At 39.9% G+C, this 24,464-nt stretch overlaps 1 protein-coding gene across 6 annotated transcripts in view; it reads left to right on the top strand.

The window, feature by feature from the left end:
* The window catches only part of INO80D (INO80 complex subunit D), a 45,450-nt gene that overhangs the window by 9,455 nt on the left and 11,531 nt on the right, over positions 1–24,464 (top strand). For 5 of the 6 annotated variants that reach the window (XR_014853443.1, XM_085066233.1, XM_085066235.1 and 2 more), the window contains 9 exons: positions 13–259; positions 5,522–6,270; positions 9,391–9,499; positions 15,481–15,705; positions 17,725–17,834; positions 19,590–19,723; positions 21,184–21,401; positions 21,802–21,959; positions 22,929–24,121. Coding sequence is in view for 5 of the 6 variants with exons in the window: in XM_085066233.1 (XP_084922359.1) it covers positions 42–259; positions 5,522–6,270; positions 9,391–9,499; positions 15,481–15,705; positions 17,725–17,834; positions 19,590–19,723; positions 21,184–21,401; positions 21,802–21,959; positions 22,929–24,097 (3,090 nt within the window). In the remaining variant the exon portion in view is untranslated. Of the gene's footprint in view, positions 1–12; positions 260–1,444; positions 1,516–5,521; positions 6,271–9,390; positions 9,500–15,480; positions 15,706–17,724; positions 17,835–19,589; positions 19,724–21,183; positions 21,402–21,801; positions 21,960–22,928; positions 24,122–24,464 lie in introns of those variants that run through there. The other variant, XM_085066237.1, reaches the window with a different exon arrangement.

Genomic DNA, 24,464 nt, shown 5'->3' on the forward strand with positions numbered 1-24,464 from the left:
TGGTTCTTTCAGCTGATGTTCACAAGGAATAGAGTCACGTGATGTATGAAGGCAAACACATACACTTCTCTGAGGTTGACAATAAGCCCTTGTGCTCATATAGCCCCAAACTGTGCAAGCAGAGGCGACTTAACGGCTACGCCTTCTGTATCAGACACGTTCTGGAGGACAAGACTGCCCCCTTCAAGCAATGTGAATATGTGGCCAAGTATAACAGCCAACGCTGCACCAACCCCATCCCCAAGTCTGAGGACCGTAGGTGAGTTGTGGTTTCCTATCTGCAAAGTGGGAAGTGGCTGGGACAGAGGCTTGAGTTTTATTTAAGTTGCTGCCTGGTTTCAGGATGAGGGAGGAACTGGCCTGAGTGAATTGTATTCCAGGATGTTCCTTTGAGGATTTTGTTTTAAGACCAGTAAACTTTATTTTATTTTCTGTGGGAGTCAAGTACTCAGAAAGAGGGCAGTAACTTAATCCCAAGGAAGTTTATTGGGAGAGTTCATTGCTTTCCTCAAGTTCACTATAAACTGTGGATCAAACCTGCTACACAATATCAGCTGTTCTAACTCATTTGCTTTGTCACTCACAGTACATGCTCTTAAAAAGGCCTGCTTGTTTAGCCAGCAGTGCCAAAAGCACACTTCCATCTGCTTTTTCAGGACAAGCAGTTGAAAATTCTTATCTTCTGGATGCAGTGAGCAGTGACACATAGGGACAAATCCAAAATTACAGTTCAGTGTTGGTGATTTGGTAGTGATCTGTAGTGTTGTTTTACTGGAATAAAATAAATATTACTTGATAACAGATGAGCCAGCTGGGAAAATGCCATATACTCCCTTTCTTCTTTGCTTTCCTTATTTCTCTCCCCCTCTCTGCTCAAATGAAGATACCCAGAGTGCCCAGGTATTAAATTCCTTGCAAAAGAAATCCTTGAAGTTGTTGAGAATGGGAATTAAAAGCAGATTTCCTCAATTGCAGCTGCACAAGGGCATTCTTCCTTGCTCTTTAAGATTTCCTGAACACCAGTCTCATTGATGCTGCTTGGGCTGGAATAGCAGAATTTGTCTAATCTTGCCTGCCATCTATATATGACTTTATTTTTCAGAGCTGTCGTTGCAGGTTTTACCAGTAACACAGTATTTATTTAATGTGTGTGTTAACTATCTGAGGCTTGTTCTGTTAGAAATTCTTTTTTAGACCTAAAATATGAACAAAATATGCCCCAAAAAATCAAACCACTATTCACTGACCTTTCACATTATTAGCTGCCATTCACTAACCTTTTGCATTATTAGCAATGTTCCCACTGTGCCCTACATATAACTTCCTTCTCAGCTCACAGCTCCCTCTCTTGTCTGAAACAGTTGGACTGTGCTCTAAATTAACTTGCACTTCACCTGCCATTTCAGCTGAGGAGACTGATGATGTGAGAAAAAAACATGAATGTTTGTCAAAAGCTGTAGGGCAAATGCTCAAATGGCACAAGATGAATAACTTTAAGCTGTAATTTGACAGTCGGTGAGTGTTTCTTTGCTACTGTACAATTGAGGCTCTTTGGAAATAAGCTTGCAGAAATGATCATGGAAATTGTTAGCACAAATGGTATGCTGTAATTTAACATGCAAACGCTGACTGAGCCAGAGTTCCTGTTTACCAGGGGTCATACTGAAAAACAATAGAAGTAATAGTACTTAATGACACTTCTTTAGGTCTCATATGTTCCCATGGAATTTGTGATTTTTCTTTACACCTTGAATTGAGTTCACACTTTGTTCTTTTTGATTTTTCTCAAGTTAAAGTGAAGTGTGGTCATGACATCTGGTGTATGTTATATTAGAATAATTCAGTTGCATGTCGAGTGTCACATTACAGTACTTGAAGAGGACAGCAGGTGTCTGAAAGAGAAAATAAACTTTTAATTTCAAATGAGAGGATGTGATAGTTTGAAAGAATATTTTAGAAGACTGTTTCTCAGGGCAGAGTTTAATTTTAACAATAATGTTTAATGAATGCTAGTGATAAGACTGTGGCTGTTCTAAACTTCTTTTTTTTTAGCAGGCAAACCTGTATCTGTTTCTTAGGAGACTTTTTTCACACTCTGTTCAATATAAAGATATTTGCAGTGTCTGAGTTCTTCACTCATTGCTTTTCATTTTCTGTGTACAGAATTACTGTCAGATGGTCATTTTGTCACAGTTTTAGGCATGTAACTGTACATGATCAGAAGCAGGCTGTATGATGCTCTGACAGCTATCTTCTTTTATACTTTTAGAGATCATAAAAAATATATTTCAAGAAGATGCATGCATTATAAGCCAAAAGCTCCATAGTCTGTCTACAGATAATTAAAAAGAATTATCACTTGACCCCCAACAAATGGGATGCTACCAGCCACAAAGATGGTTAATGTGGTGCCATATTATTAGATTTCCTATTAACCATTAACATTCTACAGATTAAATCTATTAATAGTGCGAGACTTCACTGCCTCATTTGAAGTTTGATATTTCTATTCACTGTCTTGTTTTTTTAAAGAATATATATATGTAGGATAATACACACGTGGGTTTTAGATCTGTATTTTCTCTGAGTACATATCCTAATTCTTTCTTAGCCAAACACACACTTGATTTTTAAATATAGGTTTATTACAATTGAGTTGGGTTAGACACTATTTTGTCTCTAGTTCTCCTTGTTCAAGAGAGTCTTTAAATATTTTGGTAACATGCAAGCTGCTTCCAACTTTATTTGGATCTTCTTTTAAGTGATGGAAATCAATACCACACTGGGGTGTACTAAGAAGCAGAATGCAGCTGTAGGTAGAAAACTTCACTGTCTGAATTCTTGCTTTCCCAGTGGATGTGGGAAACTGTCAGCTGAAGCCTTCAAAGCCCATTACATTTTGTGTGCTTCATGTTATGATAATTTTAATGGATATCAACCCACCATATTTGTGGACTTCATTTGACCTTACCTGCACAGGTTAAGTTCCTTTGGCACTGAATAAGGAAGGGAAAAAAAAACCCTTTATTTTTTCTGATACTGCCAGCCAAGCATAACTCCCAGGCACATTACAGAAGTGACAAACTGAACCTCTAAGGCAGGCTTGTCAGAATTGGCTCTTGTAGGGCCTACTTGACCCTAATGGGTTTCATGCTCAGAGCTATATGAAAAGCACTGTGCTACTTGCAGGTTCTATTCCTGTCTTCCCAGTAATCTGACTTCCATGGAGCTTGAGCTACTAATGCAGACTCTGCAGCACCGTGTGAAGTCAGAGCTAGTTTAGGCCAGGGCCAGCTAAAATGCCATCCTGGACCCTGCAGGGTGAGGAAATGTGTGTGCATGGCCCCCCTGGCTCTGCGCGGGACTAGCGAGAGCCTGACAAGGTCAAGGCTGAGTTGGTGCTAATGAGCTATTTGGTCTAGCCAAAACTGCATGTCTGTAGTCTTCTTTACCCAGAGAAGACTGAACTGCCCTTCCTGGTTTCTTCTTGTACCTGTTAGTCCAAGGTGTAACAGCCTTGGTTATGCTGGAAGACTGGGATTTGATAGAGCCTAAAGCACAGAGCCAGGTCAGTGTGTATTGGAGTCTGTATGTTGTAGTCTGGCACCTGTGGGTTTGTGTCCAGAGGAGCCAGTTGTCTCTCAGTGGTGCAGTATGGCTATTTGTGAGAGCCAGAGCTTTATTCTCTGCCATATAAAAATCATTCTGTTAAAGTTAAATGAACAAGCCAAACTCTTAGCAGCCTAAAACTCAGAGAATCTGAGCAAGCTTATTACCTTTCCATAGATAATTAACCTTTTCTATTTCTTTTCTTACTGTTTTTGCAATGAAAACAGACTATCCAGTTCTACCTCCTCACATCAGCACAAGCACAGGATGACAATAATTTAAGTTCTAAACAATATACAGGAAGCGTTTGCATTGAGCAAAACACTCTTTATTTGCATAAGAGGGAAAAGAATTCCCTTGTGTTTGTTTTATCTGCTTATTGGTTTTTTCTTGTGTCATACTAAAAGTGCTGTTGTAACTGTTCAAACAAAATATTTAAAAAGGGCTTAATTTTAAATATGGAAACAGTGCTTGTTGACTTTAAGGGAAGCTTTATTGAGCCCTCATTATATAATTTTATTTTTAGAAGTCCATCTCTCAGTATGAATTTACAGTATTCCAGTGTGTTCTAATAAGGACTGCACAAGTTGCTGGCTTCTAGCTTGCCTCATTTAGGTTTATTTATTACTTATAACATAATGTAATGAAGAAATTATTTAGGCAATAATAAGCAGCAGTACTTTTCAGCCTTTTCGGATTTGTGAAACCTTAGGAGCATGGGTCCCTCAAGAAGCTACATATATGGAGACCATTAAATAGCATATATGAATTTGCTTTCTCTTTTTTCCCTTTTAAGGACCCTTAAGAGCTGTTCACATACTGTTTCTTTAGAAATGGGTTGACAAGTTGAAAGTGACTAAACTGAAGTGCTAAACCTTTTGGGGGGGCTGTTTTGGGCTTTTCTGCCTTTTTTTCGCCATGAAGATCAGAAATAATATAATTTTAACCTATTTGTGCAATAAAACTTACTGTTCCCAGATTCATACTGATCAGATTTTAAAGAATACCCTCATGGACATTTCATTATCTTGTCCATAAATACCTTGATGGACACTCTTTCCTTGTATTTTGGTCATCTATAAGCTGGAAGTTATAGATGGGATTCTGTAGGGTTGGTGGGTTCTGCAGAGGCAGGAATGCCAGCCTGTGACATCCAGGAAAAGGATCAGATCATGGTTCCTAAATTTCTATCACATGCTTGTTCCAGTCAGGCAAAAGTTAATTGCTTACTTTTTAAGTATGTTATCTGTGGCATAAATTATAATTATTTTAACTTTCGTGACAAATTTTCAAAGACTGTTTTGCTTTCTTTTTTTTTTTTTAATAGCATGACTTTGAAGGTTTCTCATATTAGAAGAACTTAAAATCCATGTTTGTGGATTGTATGTATATGTATTCCTGGCATTGTGTAAATGCTTTCTAGCACCAGAGAATTTGTTTTAAACTAGATTTTTATTTGAATAACATTAGCCAGAGGCTAATCCTCTGGCTTCAAAATTCATCATGTTAAACTACTAAAACAGAATTTTAAGTATTTATGGTACTTGTTCATTAAGTGGAAATAGTGACCCTTCACAGCAGATATCCACTGAGATTGTCCTTGTAAGAAACTGCTCCCTACTACAGTGGTACTCATAATAATAATGGTGAAAATGATGAAAATGTTAACTACTTGCACTGCAAGGCAAATGAAAGAAAGTAGTCTTCAATGTACTTTTTCTTAGGAGGTTTTGAAATGATCACCACAGTTATCTGTTGTATTAGAAGCAGTTGTGTACACTTACAAAATTTCTGGTGTTTCAAATTTATATTTGCTTGAGATGTGTGTGTGGGTTTCCCTTAAGCGATGTCTTGTCTTCAGATTTTACTTATGAAAGTTTAGTTAATAACTGACAGCTTTTACTTTTCAAAGGTACTGCAACAGCCACCTGCAGGTACTTGGCTTTATACCGAAAAAGGAGAGGAAGAAAAAGAATGATCCCATAGAGGAGGTAAAGGCCAGGCATCAGATGGATGCTATGGCCTTCAGTCTGACAGTGCCCAGCCTGGCCTTGAAGATGCCCAATGGACTGGATGGGATGTCCCTCTCCCCTCCAGGGGCAAGGCTTCCTCTCCACTACCTGGAGGCAGAATTAGAAGACCCCTTTGCTTTCAATGAGGAGGATGATGACCTAAAGAAAGGGGCAACAGTGAAGAAAAAGTTGCAGAGCAAGTTGGCTCAAAACCGGCAGCGCCAGAGAGAGACAGAGATTTTAAAAGTTCGCCAAGAGCACTTTAGCCCCATTCCTGCACCTTTGCAGCAGCAGCCTCTGCAGCAGCAGCACTCCCATCTGCCACCTTCATCAGCTTCGTTAAAGCCGACAGGGCTACCGCAGGGCATAGTCTGCAAGTCACCTCAACCTCTGAACACCAGCCTACCAATGCAGGGAGTGGCACCCACCACACACACTATAGCACAAGCGCGGCAGTTGTCTAACAAGAGACCTCTGCCTGTCCTGCCACCCGTCAGGGCTCCTGTCACAGACCCGCCAAGGACTGACCGGGTCCTCATGAAAGCCACAGCCTTCTCTCCGCACTCGTCCTGCATGAGCCGGCTACAGAGACTGGTGAAACTGTGCACTCGAAAACAGCAGCTGGACACTGATCTGTTTCCTCATTTAGGTGAGTTGCTAATAGGTGTGCTGCAGCTGTATTTTGTAACCTGAAACAAAAAGACTAAAGGGGAAAGGCTTCCTGGCCCTGTCCTGCATTCCTGTGTGGTCCTTACAAAACAACCCTGAGCTAGGTAACCGCTTGGCATTTTCTTTAGCCCAGTTCTCTACGAAGGGAATGCCCGAACCCATCACAAATGATTTATAGCATTTTGGTTGCTTATTCTTCTTAATGTTCTATTAACCATTTGAGAAATCAAACTGAGGTGTAGAAAACATTGTTTGGATTATAAAGACCTCATATAGAATGTTTGCAACTTGAGTAGTAAAGGTGACACTAGCTGTATCTACATGAGTGGACAAAGTTAGATTGAACATTAGATGTGTGACAAGTGCATGTGACAAAATGAATATATGTAAAAGTTTGGCCATTTGACCCATCAATCTCTGCAGATTGAAATTTCCAGTTGACCTGATTGGAAAATTGGAACATGTGAGAATTTTTCTTGACTGGTCCCTAGTTATGTATACAATTTGGATGAACACAAGGAAAAGACCACTGCAGGAGAGTAGTGCTGTTACAGGAGGTGGCTGGAAGGGTGGAGTTTTGTCTGCATGCCAGTGCAGAAATAGTCTTCCCATTACATATTATCTAGAAATCATAACAATTAATAGCTGCGTGTGAAAATGTAAGCAATAATAACCAAATTGGTGCTATGGTAGCAGTGCTCTGTAAAGCTTTGAAAAGGCAACTGACCTTGTGGCTTATTTGTCTGATTGTGAATATAGACCTAGGCACACTTTTCTGTCCTTTTTGTCTTCCTCACCCTCCAAAGTTACTTTTCTGCTTAGTTTTAGGTTGTACTTTTCTAACAAGTAAAATACTGACAGGGAAAAGGAAATATGAGTCTGTATGATATAAGACTAAAACACCATTTATGATTGTTTAAAATAAGAAAAGACTTCAAATAAATCTGGACATTCCCCATGTAATGTCTTACTTAATTGCAAACATCTGTAATTCTTGCTATTTCAATTAACCTTTTCTTAATTTGCTGTTAAAATCTGCCCTTTGGCACTCTTGGGATAGTTTGACTATTTGTTCAGAAGATAATTAGCATCCCATAGAATGTCTCCAAAGGAAATTGTTCTTCAGAAAACAGCTTTGATGCTCCTATATATAGTGCAGGTCTTTAGAGGAATGGCAGCTCCAGAGGCATTTCTGGGTGTCACAGACCTCAATAACTTAGAAAGTGACCTGTGTTTTGAAAGACTATAGAAAGATTTCTTTCTGTGCTTAATGTTTTGCATTATCATGTGGAGAAGAGAATAGGTTTTCCTAAAAAAGAGGCATAGTAAAAATAAAAACCAGTTAGAACTATGCATGTACAGTTAGGTAGGTGCATAACTGTATGTGGATGCATCAAGAACAGTTTATATTTGACAAAGTAAAGGAATTTACATATTAATTATGTGAGACTGGAAAATATATTTGTTATTTATTCGTTATAAGCCTTGATATCAAAGACTAGTTATGCCAGTTCAGAGTATTTCAGGATTTCTTTTCTATGCTTGAGCAGCACTAGAGATGACTGCACAGAATCTTTTGAAAGATTAAGCCAGTTTTGTGTGTACCAACATCAGAGCCATGCAATTGGATATTAATGTAACTGCAGTCTTCAGTGAAAATATAGCTGAATCTGGATTAGATTTTATTCCTTCATTTCTGCAGTGCCTAGTGGAAGCAAAACAGCACATCTTCTGATTTTGTTTTTAAACTTTGGGTAAACAGTTTACTATGTGGTTGTCAATTGTGGGCATCTTTATGGAATGATTAAATTGTTTTTTCATTTCTTTATGGAAGGGGCAAGAGGAAAAAGAAATATTTAAATTGAAAGTACAATTTTAACATTTAAAAAAAGTCTTAAGGTATCTTAATTTAGTTTAAATGTATGTCTTAAAAACAAAATATATATTTTTTAGGATGCTGAAGTTCCTGAAAATTTGGCTTTCTGATATTTGTGGCTCATGTTAAGGTGCTGGTTATATGATGAAGATTTACTTGATGACTGTATTCCAAGCATATGTGTGTGTGTGTGTGTGTGTGTGTGTGTGTCTAACTCTGAAAATATGTGACCAAGTACTGATGTATTTCCCAAATTCAAAGCATCTGACTTCGGAATCATCTCACATATAGTTGTTTAGTTTAGTTTTAGGAAAAATTAAATGCTCCTTAACTCTATCCATTTTCAAGGAGCACATAAGAAAATGAAAAAAGAAATAATGGTGGCTTGTAAATGCAGCAATGGGATTTTATCCTATCTGCTACAAGAAAGTGCCAAGAAGTTCACTGGATATGGGAAAGAGAGTAGGTAAAACTACCAAAGATGAAGTTCCAGATAAAATGTTCCACCTGAGAACTTACTGGCCTCTTTCTGGCTGTCCTGTTCAACAGCTGTGTGTAGATTGACTAACTGAGGCTGCTGGAGTACACAGTAAGTTGATCATACTGCATCATCATTAAGTGAAAAGTGCTGCTTGGTTCAAGTGCAGGAGGGTGTCTCTCCCTGATGCTCTCTCTTCATGCTAATATGTGCATTTGGACTGAGCAGAGGAACATCCTGCCTAGCTGTGTATCTATCTCTGTCCATGCTGCTGTGTCTTACGGTTTTCATGTTCTTCTATGTTTTGGCACAGAGAAGGGGTTGGAATATAAACAGAAATGAAACTGGCCTATTTAGATCATATGGTATTAAAGTTCACCAAGTAGTCAGTTCTTCATGACAGGGACTTCTCTCTTACCTCGTACTTGGTTATGAAAACTGTAGTATTTCTCTGTGGGTAAGAAAGCTGGTGATTTTTCTTCCACTGTTTATGGATAAAGAAGCCAGTAAGGATTTTAAAAAGAAAACTCAATTATGACAAAAATCAGTGCATGCTGTTTGCACACTATAGGAGATGTTGCTATAGGTTTTCCTGTATAATTGAAAATAATGCACGATTTAATCAAACGTAATTATGCTTGCAACTATGCTATACATTCATCTTTTGTGTCAGAGGTTGCTCAGAGGCTTATATAAGGTGGATGGATGTTCTTTTCATGCAGCTTCCTTGTTTTCAATTCCCTTAGGACTGGATTGGTCTGAAGACAGTGGAGAAGAGTTGGAGGATTCAGAGCAAACCTCCCCTTACCAGGTTGCGTGGTCTATCCGAGAAAGCCTCGGCTATGAGAGACCTGAGTGAGTATGATTCTTTGGTATTCATGCTGGCCTTGATGGAATAAATCATGTAAATGTGAGCTTCACTTCAAGTGGAGTCAGTGGAACCTAAGCACTTGTTCAAGTATTTTGCTGAAACAAAGGATTGTTTGAAGTCATTTGTTTGTAAGAGCTATGGAACAGCTTGTCGCCTTCTGTCCCAGTTTCCAGCTAACTTAGAGACCTTTGTGCAGTCTGCTATCAGAAGGATGCATCAGGAAAGGATTTAAGCTTGTTTGCCTAAATTTAATTGAGTTTAGTGGGATTTATCCATGAACTTGTGTGGCTTGAGGATTGGAGGTCCTGAATTAGAATCAAATGGAGTTGCTATTGGTTTCTTGTCTTTCTTACTGTTAGTGAATAACTTTGTTGGTAAACTCGTTACATTTTACTCATGAATTCTTATGATAATTATGCCAGCTATTGTTTTAATGTGCTTTTGTAAAGGCCATGGTATTTCTGTTCGTAATTAAGTGTTGAATAAACCTCTGTTAGTACTTCTGAGCATTGAAAGGAAGTGATGTAACCAAAAAGATAAGTAGAGCAGGAATTAGCTCCTGGTGCAGAAAAGCTTATGATGTTCTCCATAAACTGCTATGTCACAAATCTAAACCTACAGCAGGATATGATAATATACGTCTATTAATGTAAATTTTAAGATGCACAGTTAAAACAAAGCATCCTAACTGTAGTATTGTAACAAAATTGTCATATATTGTTAACAAAGAAATTGGGGTCTCAATGAAATTTGAATATAGTTTCTGTAACATGACTCTCATTCACTATGCAACTGGACTTTTTGATACTACAACTTTCTTCTATTTTTTAAATTTTTAAATATCACACTTAGAGTAATGGTGTTAATGAAACCTTATTTTGTTGTTACGTGGTAATTCTGAAACTTTCTAGAATTTCCTGCCATCTCTGAAGAGTGTCCTCAAGGTGAACAAACAAACAAAGCTGTATCTCTGTCATCAGGACACATGCCAGGATGCTAAATACTGAGAACCGTCAGTGAATCAAAGCTATTAAGCAGTGTGTAGACTTCACTTTTTTAAAATAAAGGGGGTTTTTTGTTATGAATGACTGTTGTTTTTTAGGGCATCAGTAGTTACAGAGTGAGCTTTCATAAACATTACTTTTAGCTTAAAAGGCAACTTTTAAATAAAGTGTTTTGGGTAAACATGAACAGACTGTCAGACTATAAATCATACATAACTTTCCACAGCAGATATATCTGTTAAATAACTTCCCTTCCACTCTTCTCTCTTTGACATTTGATATGATTCTACCATAGATCCCTATTTTTTTGGTCAACTTATAAAGGTCATCTCTGTGTGTTTTGTCTTAGCTTCCTTTGGATTCTACCTACTCTTTTCACACACTGAGAGAAAATAATACCCTGTCTTGACATTTTCTGTTCCATTCTAGCATTTTATGCACCTCAGTTAAATGCTGTCTTAACTATCCATGATGGATAAATTTTTGTATGCAACTGACTGCTTTTGTACTTCCATCAGCTTAGCTCTTCAGCAACTTTACTAGTTTTGATTTTGGATAAGCATTGACTTGATGTCAGCCTTCTAAAACTTTAGTTCCTATTCTGCAAACTTCTGTAGAGATTTTTATTATCTGAAATGTTTCACTTTGACAATTCTGCCATGTGGTCTGTCTGCTGCTGAAGATGAATTATTTCAGGCTGTTTCTGGGGAGATTTGATTTGTCAAAATGACTCTGTCTTGCTACTCTGTCAGTGCAGACTGGTGACTCCTAAAGTCAGCCAGTGACTTCTTACAACTCTGAATTTTGGGGACTTACTTTACCCGAAAACTAATGGAGATTATTTCCCCAAAACCTGTGGTTTTTGAAATCACGTAACTAAACTTACGGGATTTACTTGCTGGTTTTCATAGTAAAATGAAAGCTCTTTTTTCTCCATTAATTTGTGTCTTAGCTTGTGGTCCGTACCAGCTGACTCTGTTCTGTCCTGTTCCTTTTGACTCCATGGAATACAGTGGGAGGAATGCTTCTCAGAACAGACTATTGAAAGAAAGTGAACAGTTAATTTCTGCATTACTGGACAGCTGGTTCTCAGCATTTCTCCTTGTGTGATTCTGGCAGAAATCTCTAACTTTCTGTTGAACTTCTTGTGGGATACTCTAGCTGCTCTTAAACTCTCAGAAATTCACCAGATTTGTTTAAAATTAATATCTTAACAGTGTCCTGGTTTTGGCTGGGGTAGTGCTCATTTTGTTCTTAGTAGCTGGCTCAGTGCTGTGTTTTGGGTTCAATATGAGAACAGCGTTGATAACGCTCTGATGGTTTGGTTGCTCTAAGTAGTGCTCAGCCTAAGTCAAGGACACTTCAGTTCCCTGTGCTCTGCCAGAGGGGCTGCACCAGAAGCCATGGGGAGCAGAGCTGGACAGCTGACCTGACCTGGCCAAGGGGATTCTCCACAGCCTAGAGCATCATGGCCAATGCATAAACTGGGGGCAGCTGCCTGAGAGAAGCCGATTGCTGCTCAAGGTGGGCTTAAAGTATCAGTCACTGGGTGGTGAGCAGCTGTATAGGGCATCACTTGTTTTTCTTGGTGTTTATTTTTCTTTTTTTTTTTTTGTTACAATAAATAGTAGCAGTATATTTTACTTTGTTTCCATTAATAAGCTATTCTTAGCTCACCCCACAAGGCATTTTTTTTCTGATTCCACTCCCCGTCCCACTGCTGGGAGCAGGGAGAGGGAGCATGCAGCACTGTAGTACTTAATTGCTGGATGGGGTTAAACCATGACAACAGTAATACATTTTTTGGTTCACTTGCCTTCTGGCCTTTTAATCTGTAAAATTCATATTGTTGCAATCATCTGTGGAAACGCAGGCCAGATGTTTGCTTTTATTATTCTGTGCTTTAATTTTGAAAAATTGTGTTCCTATGCTCCCAGGATTTCAGGATGCAGTGCTTCGAGGCAGGCACAAATGTTTGAGTTCAAATAGCACAGGAGCTGGCAGTGGGCACAGTGCAGGCTGGATGCTGGCAGAGAAGGTTGCTGGGGTGGGAGGAATCCCTTGTTGGAGCAGCAATTTGGAGAGAAAGCAGGGGCTGTTCCCTGCTGCAGATTACTGAAGCTTTCCCGAGATAATTTGATTACTGCGTCTGGTATCTTAGAAAGTACTGGAAAACAAATGACTTTATAACAAAGTATTTTTCACTTCCTACGCTGAAATATAGATAAAGCAAACATTTCAAGTAGCAAGTTTGAAAAAGGAGTGTGAGTCCCTCCTGATACCAGCTCGCTCAAAGCATCAAATATCAACACTGTGTTGTCAAAAGTTAGATTTAATAACTCCCAATAACTAGAATAACTAGAAGAAAGATGGGAATGTTCTTCAAAACTCTGTGAGGAGGGATTTGAAATACAGTTGCTGGGGGGTCTAAGAATAGAGAGCATGTTCTCCTCGATCCCTGGTGGTGCCTGGTTGCTCATGCTACCCTTTTGCTTTTCCTTTCTGCTGCTTCGTGCTATCTTTGTTTTCTTCATGAACACTGAGCAATAATCCCCCTGATGTTTCCATAAGAAACTCTGAAAGGGAAGGGTTGGGAAGAAGCATTTTGGATTATCAAATGGCTCGTGTGCACTTTCAGAAATCTTTGTAAAAATGAAATGCCACACATTAAGTTGAACTTCAGAAGTTCTATATGTGGCTTAGGAGAATAAACTAAATAGAATTTGGCAAACTTGTTTATGAAAGAACAACAATAAAAGTATCTTTCATTTTCATTACTTGCCTACTAAAAAAAAAAAAAAGAGGAGGTTTTATTTTGATATTTTTCGGTTTCTTTGAACGTATAAATGTTTTGGCTAATCTTACTGGCCTGGGAACAAAGTTCTGAACAGGCTTTTAGAAACTGTTTGGCACAAAATAAGCCCTTGCCCGCTGCAGACATGTTTTCTTTCTATACCTTTGATATATGTCTTCAGCTACTTTTAAAAAATGATCTCATAAACTAAAGATCAAAAATATTTTAGGATACAATGACATTTTTTCTGATTCTTTCAATGTGAGAGAAGCAAAAAGTCTCAAATATAGAGAAATGTACATTAAAAAACACTCTTTCCACCCAAAAGAAACACTTCTTTCCCCTAAGGAATGCTCTTTTCTTAAGATTAATTTTTAATCATATTTAAAATTAAATCAATAACTTTGTTTAAAAGTTTTGGCCCAGAGCAGTAACAAAATATTTAAGATTTTATACCTACCTATAAATATATATACTATCTATGTATTCATGTTTTATAAAGACATTAGAAAAAGGGAAATCTATTTTAAATAGCCCACAGTTATTTTTTTCTAAACAGCTAGTTTTTCCCAGTAAGCATTCTCTCCTAAGAAATCTTAAAAGTGTATTTTCTTTTAATTTTCAAGGTAAAAATATTCTTAACTTTACATATGTGAAATATTTTTAACAGGTTACATTTGCTGCTAAGCATGTAATTGCAGAGGTTAATTACTTGTAATTTATGCTTCTAAAAAATAAGTTGTAATCTGTTTTAATAGATAAAAAGCATAGTTTGGTTGACTTTACATAACACTTCATTAAAGCATGCATTTGTGTCAAAGGCAGCATTTGCTGCTGTGGAGTTTTCATGGAAAGCCTTAGTGGAAATGGTTGCAGTCTCTTCCATTTGTCCTGTGTGTAAATAGAGTCAGAGTTTCCAGAAAATAAAGTAGGTCTTCATCATACTGCCTTTCAGGGACAGATCTGCTGTCTGCATTTCTGGATTGTACTTTATTTAGTAAATACCATGGCTGGTATTTCGCATCTCTTCCGTCTCAGCTGTGGCCTCCTTTGCTGTGTGTGGGTTTGGGTGTCAGCTCATTCAGTACCATGGCTCTGAACATTGCAAGCTTTTGATTTGCTTCATTTGTTTGGATTTCTCTTCTTTCCCCTGTGCTTTCTTTGTGTTATAGATAGGAAAGTTAGCAAAAGGTTTCTCTGTTCTGTAAGGGAAAACTTACAGGAAAAGCAAAGCAGACCCTGTTCAGTTTAGATTCAGCACATGTATTTTGTCACTCCATGAACAAAAAACTCATTCTGCAAACTAGTGCTCGTTATGGAGAACTTCTGGGTAGCTCATGGACCTTGTTGTTTTAACAAGTTCCAGTGATGATTTTCTGTTTCATGACTTTTACTTCGTTTAACTGAATGTGTTGACATGGCTTGATGGTCTTGATATGTGCCTGGGCATTCTGAGAGCCAAGATAGATGGAAAAGGGCTTTCTTAAGCAAACAGAGAGTTGGATTAGTCCTTCATCGGGTCATTGCTTAGCCCTGGTCTGATCTTTCCCTCTGTATCTTAGGAGATATACGTGAATTTCTTCTCTACTATTGTACTGTAACTCAACTACAAGTCTGCACCAAGGGGAAATCAGTATCAGCTGTTAGCTGTGCTAGTGTGTATTTTGGTTTAAAAAGGAATACACCAACTGGCAGAGTAAAAGGAATTGGAAAAAGTCAGCAGTTTTGGTTCTTGTTAGAATTTGACCATATTCTCCAGCATGATCTTTCCTCGATAAATTTCCACCACACAATTCCCCACCATTGTCCTCTCCATTAATTGCACTTTAAGTATTGGTCTCATTTGCTGAGACATTTACAGTAAATAAAGGTTAACAGTATAGATTTGTTTTTGAACAGCAGGCTCCAGACATTTGAATGTGTCAGACTAGATGATAAATTGATGTAATCTCTAATAATGACATACTAAGAAGGGCAAATACTTTTAGAATTTAAAAGGGATCCTGCTCTTACTATTTCTCTGGCATTCCAGCCTGATTTCAGCATTTGGATGTTTGTGTGCCTAGAAGATGGATGCCAGCTTAACGATTCTATTAAATTAGCTTCCGCGGGGAAAAAAAACAGGTAGTAACTTTGAGCCTATTTGTTTTTATTTTCCCTTCCTCAGGTCCGACGATGACAATGCAGATGACAGGAGTTCCAGGGTGACCAGACTTTGCACTTACTTTCAGCAGAAATACAAGCACCTCTGCCGCCTGGAGCGGGCAGAATCTCGTCAGAAGAAATGCCGGCACACGCTCCGGAAAGCCTTGCTGCAGGCGGCCAGCAGAGAGCCGGAGCGCGCTGGGCAGCTCATACAGGAGCTCCGGAGAGCTACGTGTGCTTGTACCAGGTTAGACATGCCCTGGGACTGCAGGAGCCTGGGGGTGGGCCAGGGTGGAGATGGGCTGAGCGTCCAACAGCTGAAATGATGAACTCTGAAATTGGTAATCGTGCACAAGGCAGAGAAACCATGATGCATAAATGCCTGTTAGTGGAGTAAAATAAACATGGCATACAGAGTTTTCCATGAAGACAGGCATTCTCCAGCTTTATGTTTTAAAATGTGCATGGTTTGTTCAGCAGTATCTGGGCCCAGTTTCTTAAATCTCACAAAGTAAGTTAGTGGCCTGCTAAACTTTATTCTTATTAATTAATCTATGTATTTTTGTTTCCTTCAAATATCTGGTATTTTGCTATGCCAGTAGAAGGTGTGCAGTCTGGTCTGTAATTCACTGATTCAGTTCAGATTCTGTTTTTCAGACAGCTTTATTTGAAAAGTCTGTACCTCCTCTTAATTCTTCCCAGCAAACCAAATTTAAGCTCATGCTTTTTGTTAGATTTAACTCAATCTAACATTAAATGAAAATTGGCAACAAAATACATAACTTCTAACAACTTTGAAGGTTACTTTCTGTGGGAATTCTTTCTAGATAATGTCAACATCCCTCCAGCTCTCAGCATATGGAGAGTTGGTTGATTCATATTTGTGCAGGAACTCTCTAAGTCTGAACCCTGGTGTTATGTCTGGGGTATCAGAAGCATCCTTTTGCTTTTGTGGTTTTGCATTACAGGATGTGGGACTGTGGGGTGTAGTAGATAGTATGAGATGCAGGTTGGAGCAAGGTACTGAGAGTATATTCTGTTTAATGGGATGCTTTTGTTCCTGGACAGTGGGATGTGGTTTGTGACAGTTGGAGGGTTTATTGTTGGGGAGGTGGACTGATGCTGAAGAGCTGCTCTGAGGTGTAATGTAGAAGTCCATTACTAGTTTACAATGTGTAAATTTCTCCAAACTTTAACTACAGCAAAACTTCACCTGAACTGATAAGATCTTGCTGTTTTTTCGCTATTATTTTTGCCTTTTATTAAGCAAAAAAAGGTTTACATTGTTTTGGGTAGACCAGCAAAGCCAGTTATGCCTGTCATCACTGCTCTGGTCGATTTAAGTAACCACAGAGTCTTTTCAGATACAAAATTTTTCACAGGAGTAACACTGCTAACTAAAACTTTGCTCAGTCAAAGTGCAGTTGATGACAGAAATGGCTGAAGGAAAACAGTCAGGCTACAGACAGCTTTTTGTCAACCTAGAAAACAACGTGTACAGAGGTGCAAGTCAGCCCTGGAATCGCCAGCTTTACCTCCATGAAGGTGACACATGCCTGGAGAGCAGGCTAACCCCAAGCAAGCTGTGTAACGCTTGAATACTCGTCCACACTGCTGTCTGGTCGCCTGCTTGCAGCTCAGGCTCAAAGCATAGAGGCTGTGCTGAGGAAGCGCCCGACTCCGGGCACTGCTGGTGGATTGGGCTGTAGCACGTTATGAAGGAGAGCTTTTATCCATGTTGAGCACGCTCAGGCTCTGCCACTCCAGAGCTCAGTCTAAGTTTGTCTGAGCACATGCTTGCATGTAAGCTCTGGGGATGCTCGGCATGTTTTAATTTATGAACAGGCTTGGAAGTGCACTTGACTCCCATGTAGGCATACTCAATACATTGAATTCTAAAGACTGACCTCATTTTGAGGGTCACCTATGTTGACACTCACCTACTGCTGCCCTTGGCTCTGTTGCAAGATGTTGTAATACTTACATGGTAGTAGCACATAGCACCTCTCATTACAATTAAGGCCCCATGAAATAAGCAATAATCCTGTTACTATACTCACACCTTCACCTGTCATTGACATCTATTCTCTGTCCCTGTGTAGAGTCTGGTAGTAGTGTGCACCCATCTGGATCATGACACACATACACACACACACGTGTGTTACAACTTTTCATCCTGTTGTGCCACATTCAGTATAATGATTGTGTTAAGTAACCACCTGAGACTGGGGTATTGTCTCTAAACTCTTTTATGCTTTCTTTTCAGCACAAGCCAAGCAAGGCAGAGAGATGCAGAACCAACAACCTGCAGTGGGACTTCGAAGGGAGAGCAGTGCACTAACAAGGCCCTTCCATTCACCAGGCACTGTTTTCAGCGTATCCTCTTAACTCTGTTTGGGAGTTGCACTCAGGCATTTGTTGCACTCGGGAAGTTGTTCTGTTTTAGGGGAGGTGTGTTTGTTTGTTAGATTTTGCATTGACAAATAAGTTTTCACAAAGAGGTGTGTCATCAATGACTTTGCTTTTAATTTTGCTGTCTGATTTGGGTCTGTAGACAGTGAAGATAAGTAGTTTGCTGCTGGTATCTCTAATAGGAACATCATTTTGCTTTGTAAGCTGTATTTAGTGTGTGCAAGAAACCTTTACAAAATGATCATCCTTCACAATGACTTGGTACAAACTATTTGGCTTTCAGCCTCTTGGCTTTCATACAGCTCTTAGTAGGTTCACATAGACCACTTCCTGTGACAGTTTTATGGAAACAGGTTTTTATACATGGTGTATAAAGGTGGCTTACACTGACTAGAAAGATGGAAATCATACTTTGTGTTGTTTAAAGAAGCTGAATAGAAGGAGTCACGGAATGTTGTAGTCTAGATGAGGAAGGATTCCCTGCGCTTGGAATTTCAAGCAAAGCCTGAAAAGGATGTTAAAAGTCAATGCTTTAAGATTGCAGGAAGAAGAGAGCACATTAGATATGAGTTTTGGTTCTGAAGACTATAAAAAGGCAGACTTATGACCTGTAATACTTCAAAATTCTTCAGACTTTGTCTTTTTTGTTTTTGGCTGAAGAATTGTTGGTGCTTTTGTTGGAGTGACTCCTTTGTTGAAGCTTTTAGTTTTGGTATTAAAAGTGACTAGTGCTGGTATGTTCAGTTGCCATCAGACTGCAGCGCCTTTTCAATCTTTTTGTTTTGCAGATGCCCTGTTTTTATTGGTTGATTTTTTTTGCAGACCCCTTAAAAGCAGTCTGGAAAGCAGTTCAAAACCTCTATGAGAGAGCACCATGGTGTGCAGCTGTGTTTGGGATTTGCCTCATGACTCTGATGGGATTTTTTTGTTTGGTACTGACCCATCCATCCAAGTCTGCTGTCCGGATTGTTCTGCATGTTTTTCATTTTCTTTGTCCTTTTTTTTTGTTTTAACTTTTTACGAGCATATGTAGTGATGTTGAGGTCTGAGAACTGTTCAAGATGCAAGGAATGCTTCTAATGTTGTTTGAAAAAAGATGCAATGAAATATCTGTTTGATTTGCTGTAAGTCTGGAAACATTTTTACTCCTGCTAGGGATTTTTCTGAAGGAAATCTCAGCAAGCTTACGTTTGGATTTACTTGACCTTTCTGTCTGCTTGCACATCTTTTTTTCAGAGGAGCAGGAAGGATCTTGAAACTTCTTTGTCTGTGCTCTAAAGATAAATGCCAAGAATGTACCTTAAAAGATTGAATTAAGAAATACTCTTTCTTTAATGTTTCAGTATGGATTGTCATTAGTCTGTAAGGAAATAGTCCTGTTGACTACACTGTTCCAAGTGCTACTATTGATCTATTGATTAAGACTCCAGGAAAAGGCTTCTTTTTGCTAAGAACTCATTAGTGAAATGGCTGCTTTTATAAAACTATCTCAGTATGTAATAAAATCATTAGAGATTCTGCATGAATGCAGTTTTTTCACTTTAAAAGTTGGGTTTGAGCCTTACCTAGCTTTGAACTTGAATAGCAAAGTTAAGATACTCATTAAAAGTAGCATCTATGGACAGATAGAGCTGAAGGCTCTGATCTTTATCAGATTGATAAATCAAAGGGCGTTCCTCCACCGTTGTCTTGTGTTATTCCTGATGCAAAAATGCACAGATATCTTATTGAATCGTTCTCAGCAGCTCTTCTCGAGTTGCACAGCCAAGTTTGCAGATGGTCAACAGTGCTCTGTGCCAGTTTTTGACATTACACATCAGACACCTCTGTGCGAAGAACATGCCAAAAAAATGGTAAGTACAAAGCCAAAATTGTATTTATTTGTGTATTGGGATGATCAGAAGTTTTAACCCCAATCTTTCTATGAACTTTTCCTTGACAACTAGCAAGTTTATGAATTAAGAGCTTGTTTACTATTATTTTTCTTAAAAAGGTAAAACTTGCCAAACGTTCCCAGTTAGTGTAAAGTATGTTAAAATCTTCTACATAGTTTTAAGGATATAGGAAAGTGTACATGAGAATATCCTTCACTGGAGGAAATTTGATTATTGTCTTGAATTGAAATACAGAAGATCATTTTGAGATATCCTGTGGCCATTTTATTTGGGCTCACTCCTGTTCCTTGGATGTGAATATAATATGATTGTGGTATTAAGAACACTGCATCTTAAGCACCCTTGGTACATGGGGCCCAAAGTATTTTCTGAAGGAAATGTAGAAAGCAATTACAAGGATGCAAATAATGGTTTTCTACTTTATTTACCTTTTAGTAACTATTAGAATTTGTCTTTAACCTCCTTCAGGGATCCATGGATCCCAGAGGAAAAGCAGTGGCCTACCTCAAGTTGAGAGAACTGAGAAATGAAGTTGATGTCCTTTTCTCTCCTTTTATGCCTCCTATGTTCCAGAGCAAAACCTTTAGGATAATTCATAAGCCCACTTCTGTCCTGCCCCTTCTTCAAGGTTTCTTGTCCTTACACTTCAATTAGGTGTAAAACTGCCTGTTTTGTTTTGTTTTGTTTGGTTATTGAAAGTTTTTTGTTACTGTTTTTGTCCAGCCTCTCCAATAGTTACGAATTACAGAGTTTTTTGGATTACAGTGTGAGAGTTTGTGCTACACAGATATGTATGTGGTTTACCCCTCTTCTAGGCAATATTCAGTATGTCTCTCAAGGTTTACCTCTGTTGCAAATACAATTCTCTGCCATTCCCAGTATGATGGTATGATGGTAACTGAAGACTGATGATGGTTTGATTTATTTTTTAATGGGTCAGAGATTGCTGTTCAGAAGCAATGAGGCCATAATTGTTTACCCCCATCCTTACCCTACTCCAGCAGTATTGATTCTGTCTCCTCAGTGCTGTCCCTCTGTTATGTCAGTGGGCACTTGAGGATTCTGGCTTCAGCTGCTGCACATTATCCACATTAACACCACCTCACTTTTGTCTTTAATACTTACAGGAGTGCTGCTAAAGGTTACAGTTTTGCACTATTTAGTTAGGGTTTGCTATGATAATTTTTAAAGTGACACTGCACAATCTTCTATTTACCATACCTCATAATTTGGTCTATGTTATTTCTGTCATTGGGGTCAATGAGGAAGGAAACAACTCAGTTTTTTAAACTGTGCCTGAGTGTAAGTTAACAGTCCCTCCTATATTACATTCCACATATCTGTGGAATGACCAGGGTGAAAAAAGCAAGGAAAGTAATATTTGTCCTTAATATGCTTCCATTGTTTTGCTCCCAAAGGATAATTTCTTGAGAGGGGACAGCTCCCGTAAAGTTCAGCACCAGCAGCAGAGGAAACCCAGGAAAAAAACGAAACCACCTGCACTTACCAAAAAACACAAGAAGAAGAGAAGGCGAGGCCCCCGGCGGCCCCAGAAACCCATTCCTCCTGCAGTGCCCCAAGGGAACCTCACCATGCCTGCCAGTGTCTCACTGCCAGTAGAGATACCCCACATACGGTCAGTGCTGTTCCTGCCCAGCTTCCCAGTGCTGGCTTGAGCATTGCCACTGAGCACTGTACCAAGCTGTGACTTTGCTGTGCTGAGCAGCATCTGGAGCAGGGCTAGAAATTGTATCTCCATGTGATTGTTGAAAAAAACTTTTAGAGTGGGTCATTTTGGATTTGAGCAGTGATTGGGTTTGATGGGTAAAATATCTCACTCCTGTCATTGCCTTTTACGTAATTAATGAATAGCCTAAGCTTAAGCTTCCTAAAGAAATTCCTAGAAGCATTCTTTTCCTAGATGATGGGGGAAAAAATACATGGGGAGGCATCCATTATAAATGGATATGCACTGATAGTTGTCCTTTGGAGGAAGCAGAGTTGAGCACAAGGGACTAATGTTCCTTTCTGTTCAGGAGCCCCTCCACACCAGAGCTCAGTGCCGATGAGCTGCCTGATGATATCGCCAATGAAATCACAGACATTCCACATGACTTGGAATTGAATCAGGAGGACTTCTCTGATGTCCTGCCGCGGCTGCCCGATGACTTGCAAGATTTTGATTTCTTTGAAGGTACCATTTTATTTTATGCTAGCATGAGCACAGTCAGTGAACTGAAGAAGTGAGTGTTTCTAAACTGCGTTTTGAGGAGTTTATTACAGAGGTAATAAATTCTAGAGAAGGAACTGTGCATTTGCTGTATTGTTCGTGAGCTCTGAAGTAAAGCAGACTTTAAGAAGGCTGTGTGTATAGTTCTCTGCTTGCTCATATAATTACTGCTCTGAAAATCATAATTGGTTTAGTATTTTAATAATTCATTTTACATTTTTACTGCCTGTCAGTGTTACAGTTTAATCAAGAGTATTGTCAGTAATGGCATCTTTCTGCCATCGTGTGGGGCTGGAATCACAGTCAATGTTGGTCTTTGATAAAAAGAGAAGACAGTGAGAATAAAATCCTTACATACATTTTTGAAACTAGCTTTTGATCAGAAATGTGCCTGAATTTCTGCATTCTACAGCTCAGTACCTATCACATATAACAAAGAAATTAGAACAGCCTGGAGTTAGGTACATGATTTCTTTGGTCATTTTCTGATATAACATGACATCAGATTGTGTTTGAGTTGAAATTAACCTAAATTATACTGTCTGTGTAAATTTTAGGTCCAAGCTGTAATGTGGTAAGTAGAAAGAGGGGTTGTGGACTATGTGTGTTATTGCAGCATTGAAGAAAATCTTACTTAAGCATTTTTACTTTAGGTCTAGAAAATTTAAGAGGCATCTCCTATTGTAGTATGTGGAAGAGAAGGGGGAGAGGGGGATTTCCATTGAAGAGGAAGGTGTAATTTTACAGTTTTCTTACCATTCTTAGCTAGTGAACACTGTTAAATGATACTTTCTGTGTACTGCAAGCCATGCTGGAAGGGCATCATACCCTGCAGCTCTGTAGTGAACTGTCTGCACATCTGCCTCCTTTGAGTGCCAGTGCCAGGCTCACCTGAGAGCAGCTCACTAACTGCTGGTGTCCCTGTTTCTGCAGGTAAAAATGGAGATCTTCTTCCGACCACAGAAGAGGCTGAAGAACTGGAACGGGCCCTACAGGCTGTAACTTCTCTTGAGTGCCTGAGTACCATTGGAGTACTTACACAGACAGATGGTGTGCCAGTTCAGGAGCTGTCAGATAGAGCGATAGGGGTGTTCTCTACAGGTGCTGGAGCTCCAGGAATGCAGTCCTTGAGTCGAGAGGTTAACACGGATCTGGGGGAGCTGTTGAATGGGCGTATAGTACATGATAATTTCTCCGGTCTGGAGCTGGATGAGAACTTGCTCCGTTCTGCTACCTTGTCCAACCCACCTACGCCCCTGGCAGGGCAGATCCAGGGGCAGTTCTCAGCCCCAGCCAACGTTGGCCTTACTTCTGCCACTCTGATAAGCCAGAGTGGCCTTGGGGAGAGAGCCTTCCCAGGACAGTTTCATGGACTTCATGATGGCAGCCATGCCTCCCAGAGGCCCCACCCTGCCCAGCTGCTGAGCAAGGCAGATGACCTGATCACCTCACGACAGCAATACAGCAGTGACCATTCACACTCCTCACCCCATGGAAGCCATTATGATAGCGAGCATGTGCCGTCTCCCTACAGTGACCATATCACATCCCCTCACACCACATCCTTTTCTGGTGATAACTTGGCAGCTACCTTCTCAGCAGAGATGCCCATGATGGCACAGCACTTGCTCCCAACTCAGCTGGATGTGCCACTTAGCGGGGTGGTCAACCCCAGAACTCACTGGGGAAATCTTCCTGTCAATCTTGGGGACCCCTCTCCGTTTAGCAACCTTCTTGGTGCAGATGGACACCTCCTGTCCACCTCCCTGTCCACACCACCTACCACCTCGCACTCAGAGACCACACAGCCTGCCTTCGCCACTGTGACCCCCAACAGCTCCAGTGTGCTTCCGGGGTTACCGCAGACCAGTTTCAGTGGCATGGGTCCTGCCTCCGCTGAACTCATGGGCTCCACCTCCCCTAAGCAACAGCTCCCTCAGTTCAGCGCAGCCTTTGGGCACCAGCTGAGCTCCCACAGTGGCATTCCCAAGGACCTGCAGCCCAGCCACAGCTCCATAGCTCCTCCCACGGGCTTCGCAGTGACCGGTGCCACCGCTACCAGTACCAATAACGCATCCGCGCCCTTCACCACCTCCAACTGAGCTTGTCTGCCTGGCTCCCTGCAGGTAGATGGGGGACCTGTGTTTTCTATCTTTCCTTTTTCCCTTTTTCTTTATTTTGTCTGTCTTCTCTTCCCTTTTTTTTAAGAGGGGGTTGAGAAGAAAACCCCTGCTTCAGTACTGACCAGGGTTAGCCCTCTGTGAACCTTGCTGTAGCATTCACATGTGCTTGTTACGCACCGGTGCTCATTTATTGCAGGCAGGTTCACTGTTCCCCAATAATTCCTTAAGGATACAGCACAGTTACTGGATGTAATTGATCTTAGCAGTAAGACCTAGAAATGGGAAGATACCTCAGATCACTGATGTGTGTTACTGTTCCCTAGGGTTTGGATCAGTGCTTGCCATC

The sequence above is a fragment of the Lichenostomus cassidix genome, chromosome 7 (genome assembly GCF_008360975.1).
Source record: "Lichenostomus cassidix isolate B80296 chromosome 7, HeHo_3.0, whole genome shotgun sequence".
NCBI classification, from domain to species: Eukaryota; Metazoa; Chordata; class Aves; order Passeriformes; family Meliphagidae; genus Lichenostomus; species Lichenostomus cassidix.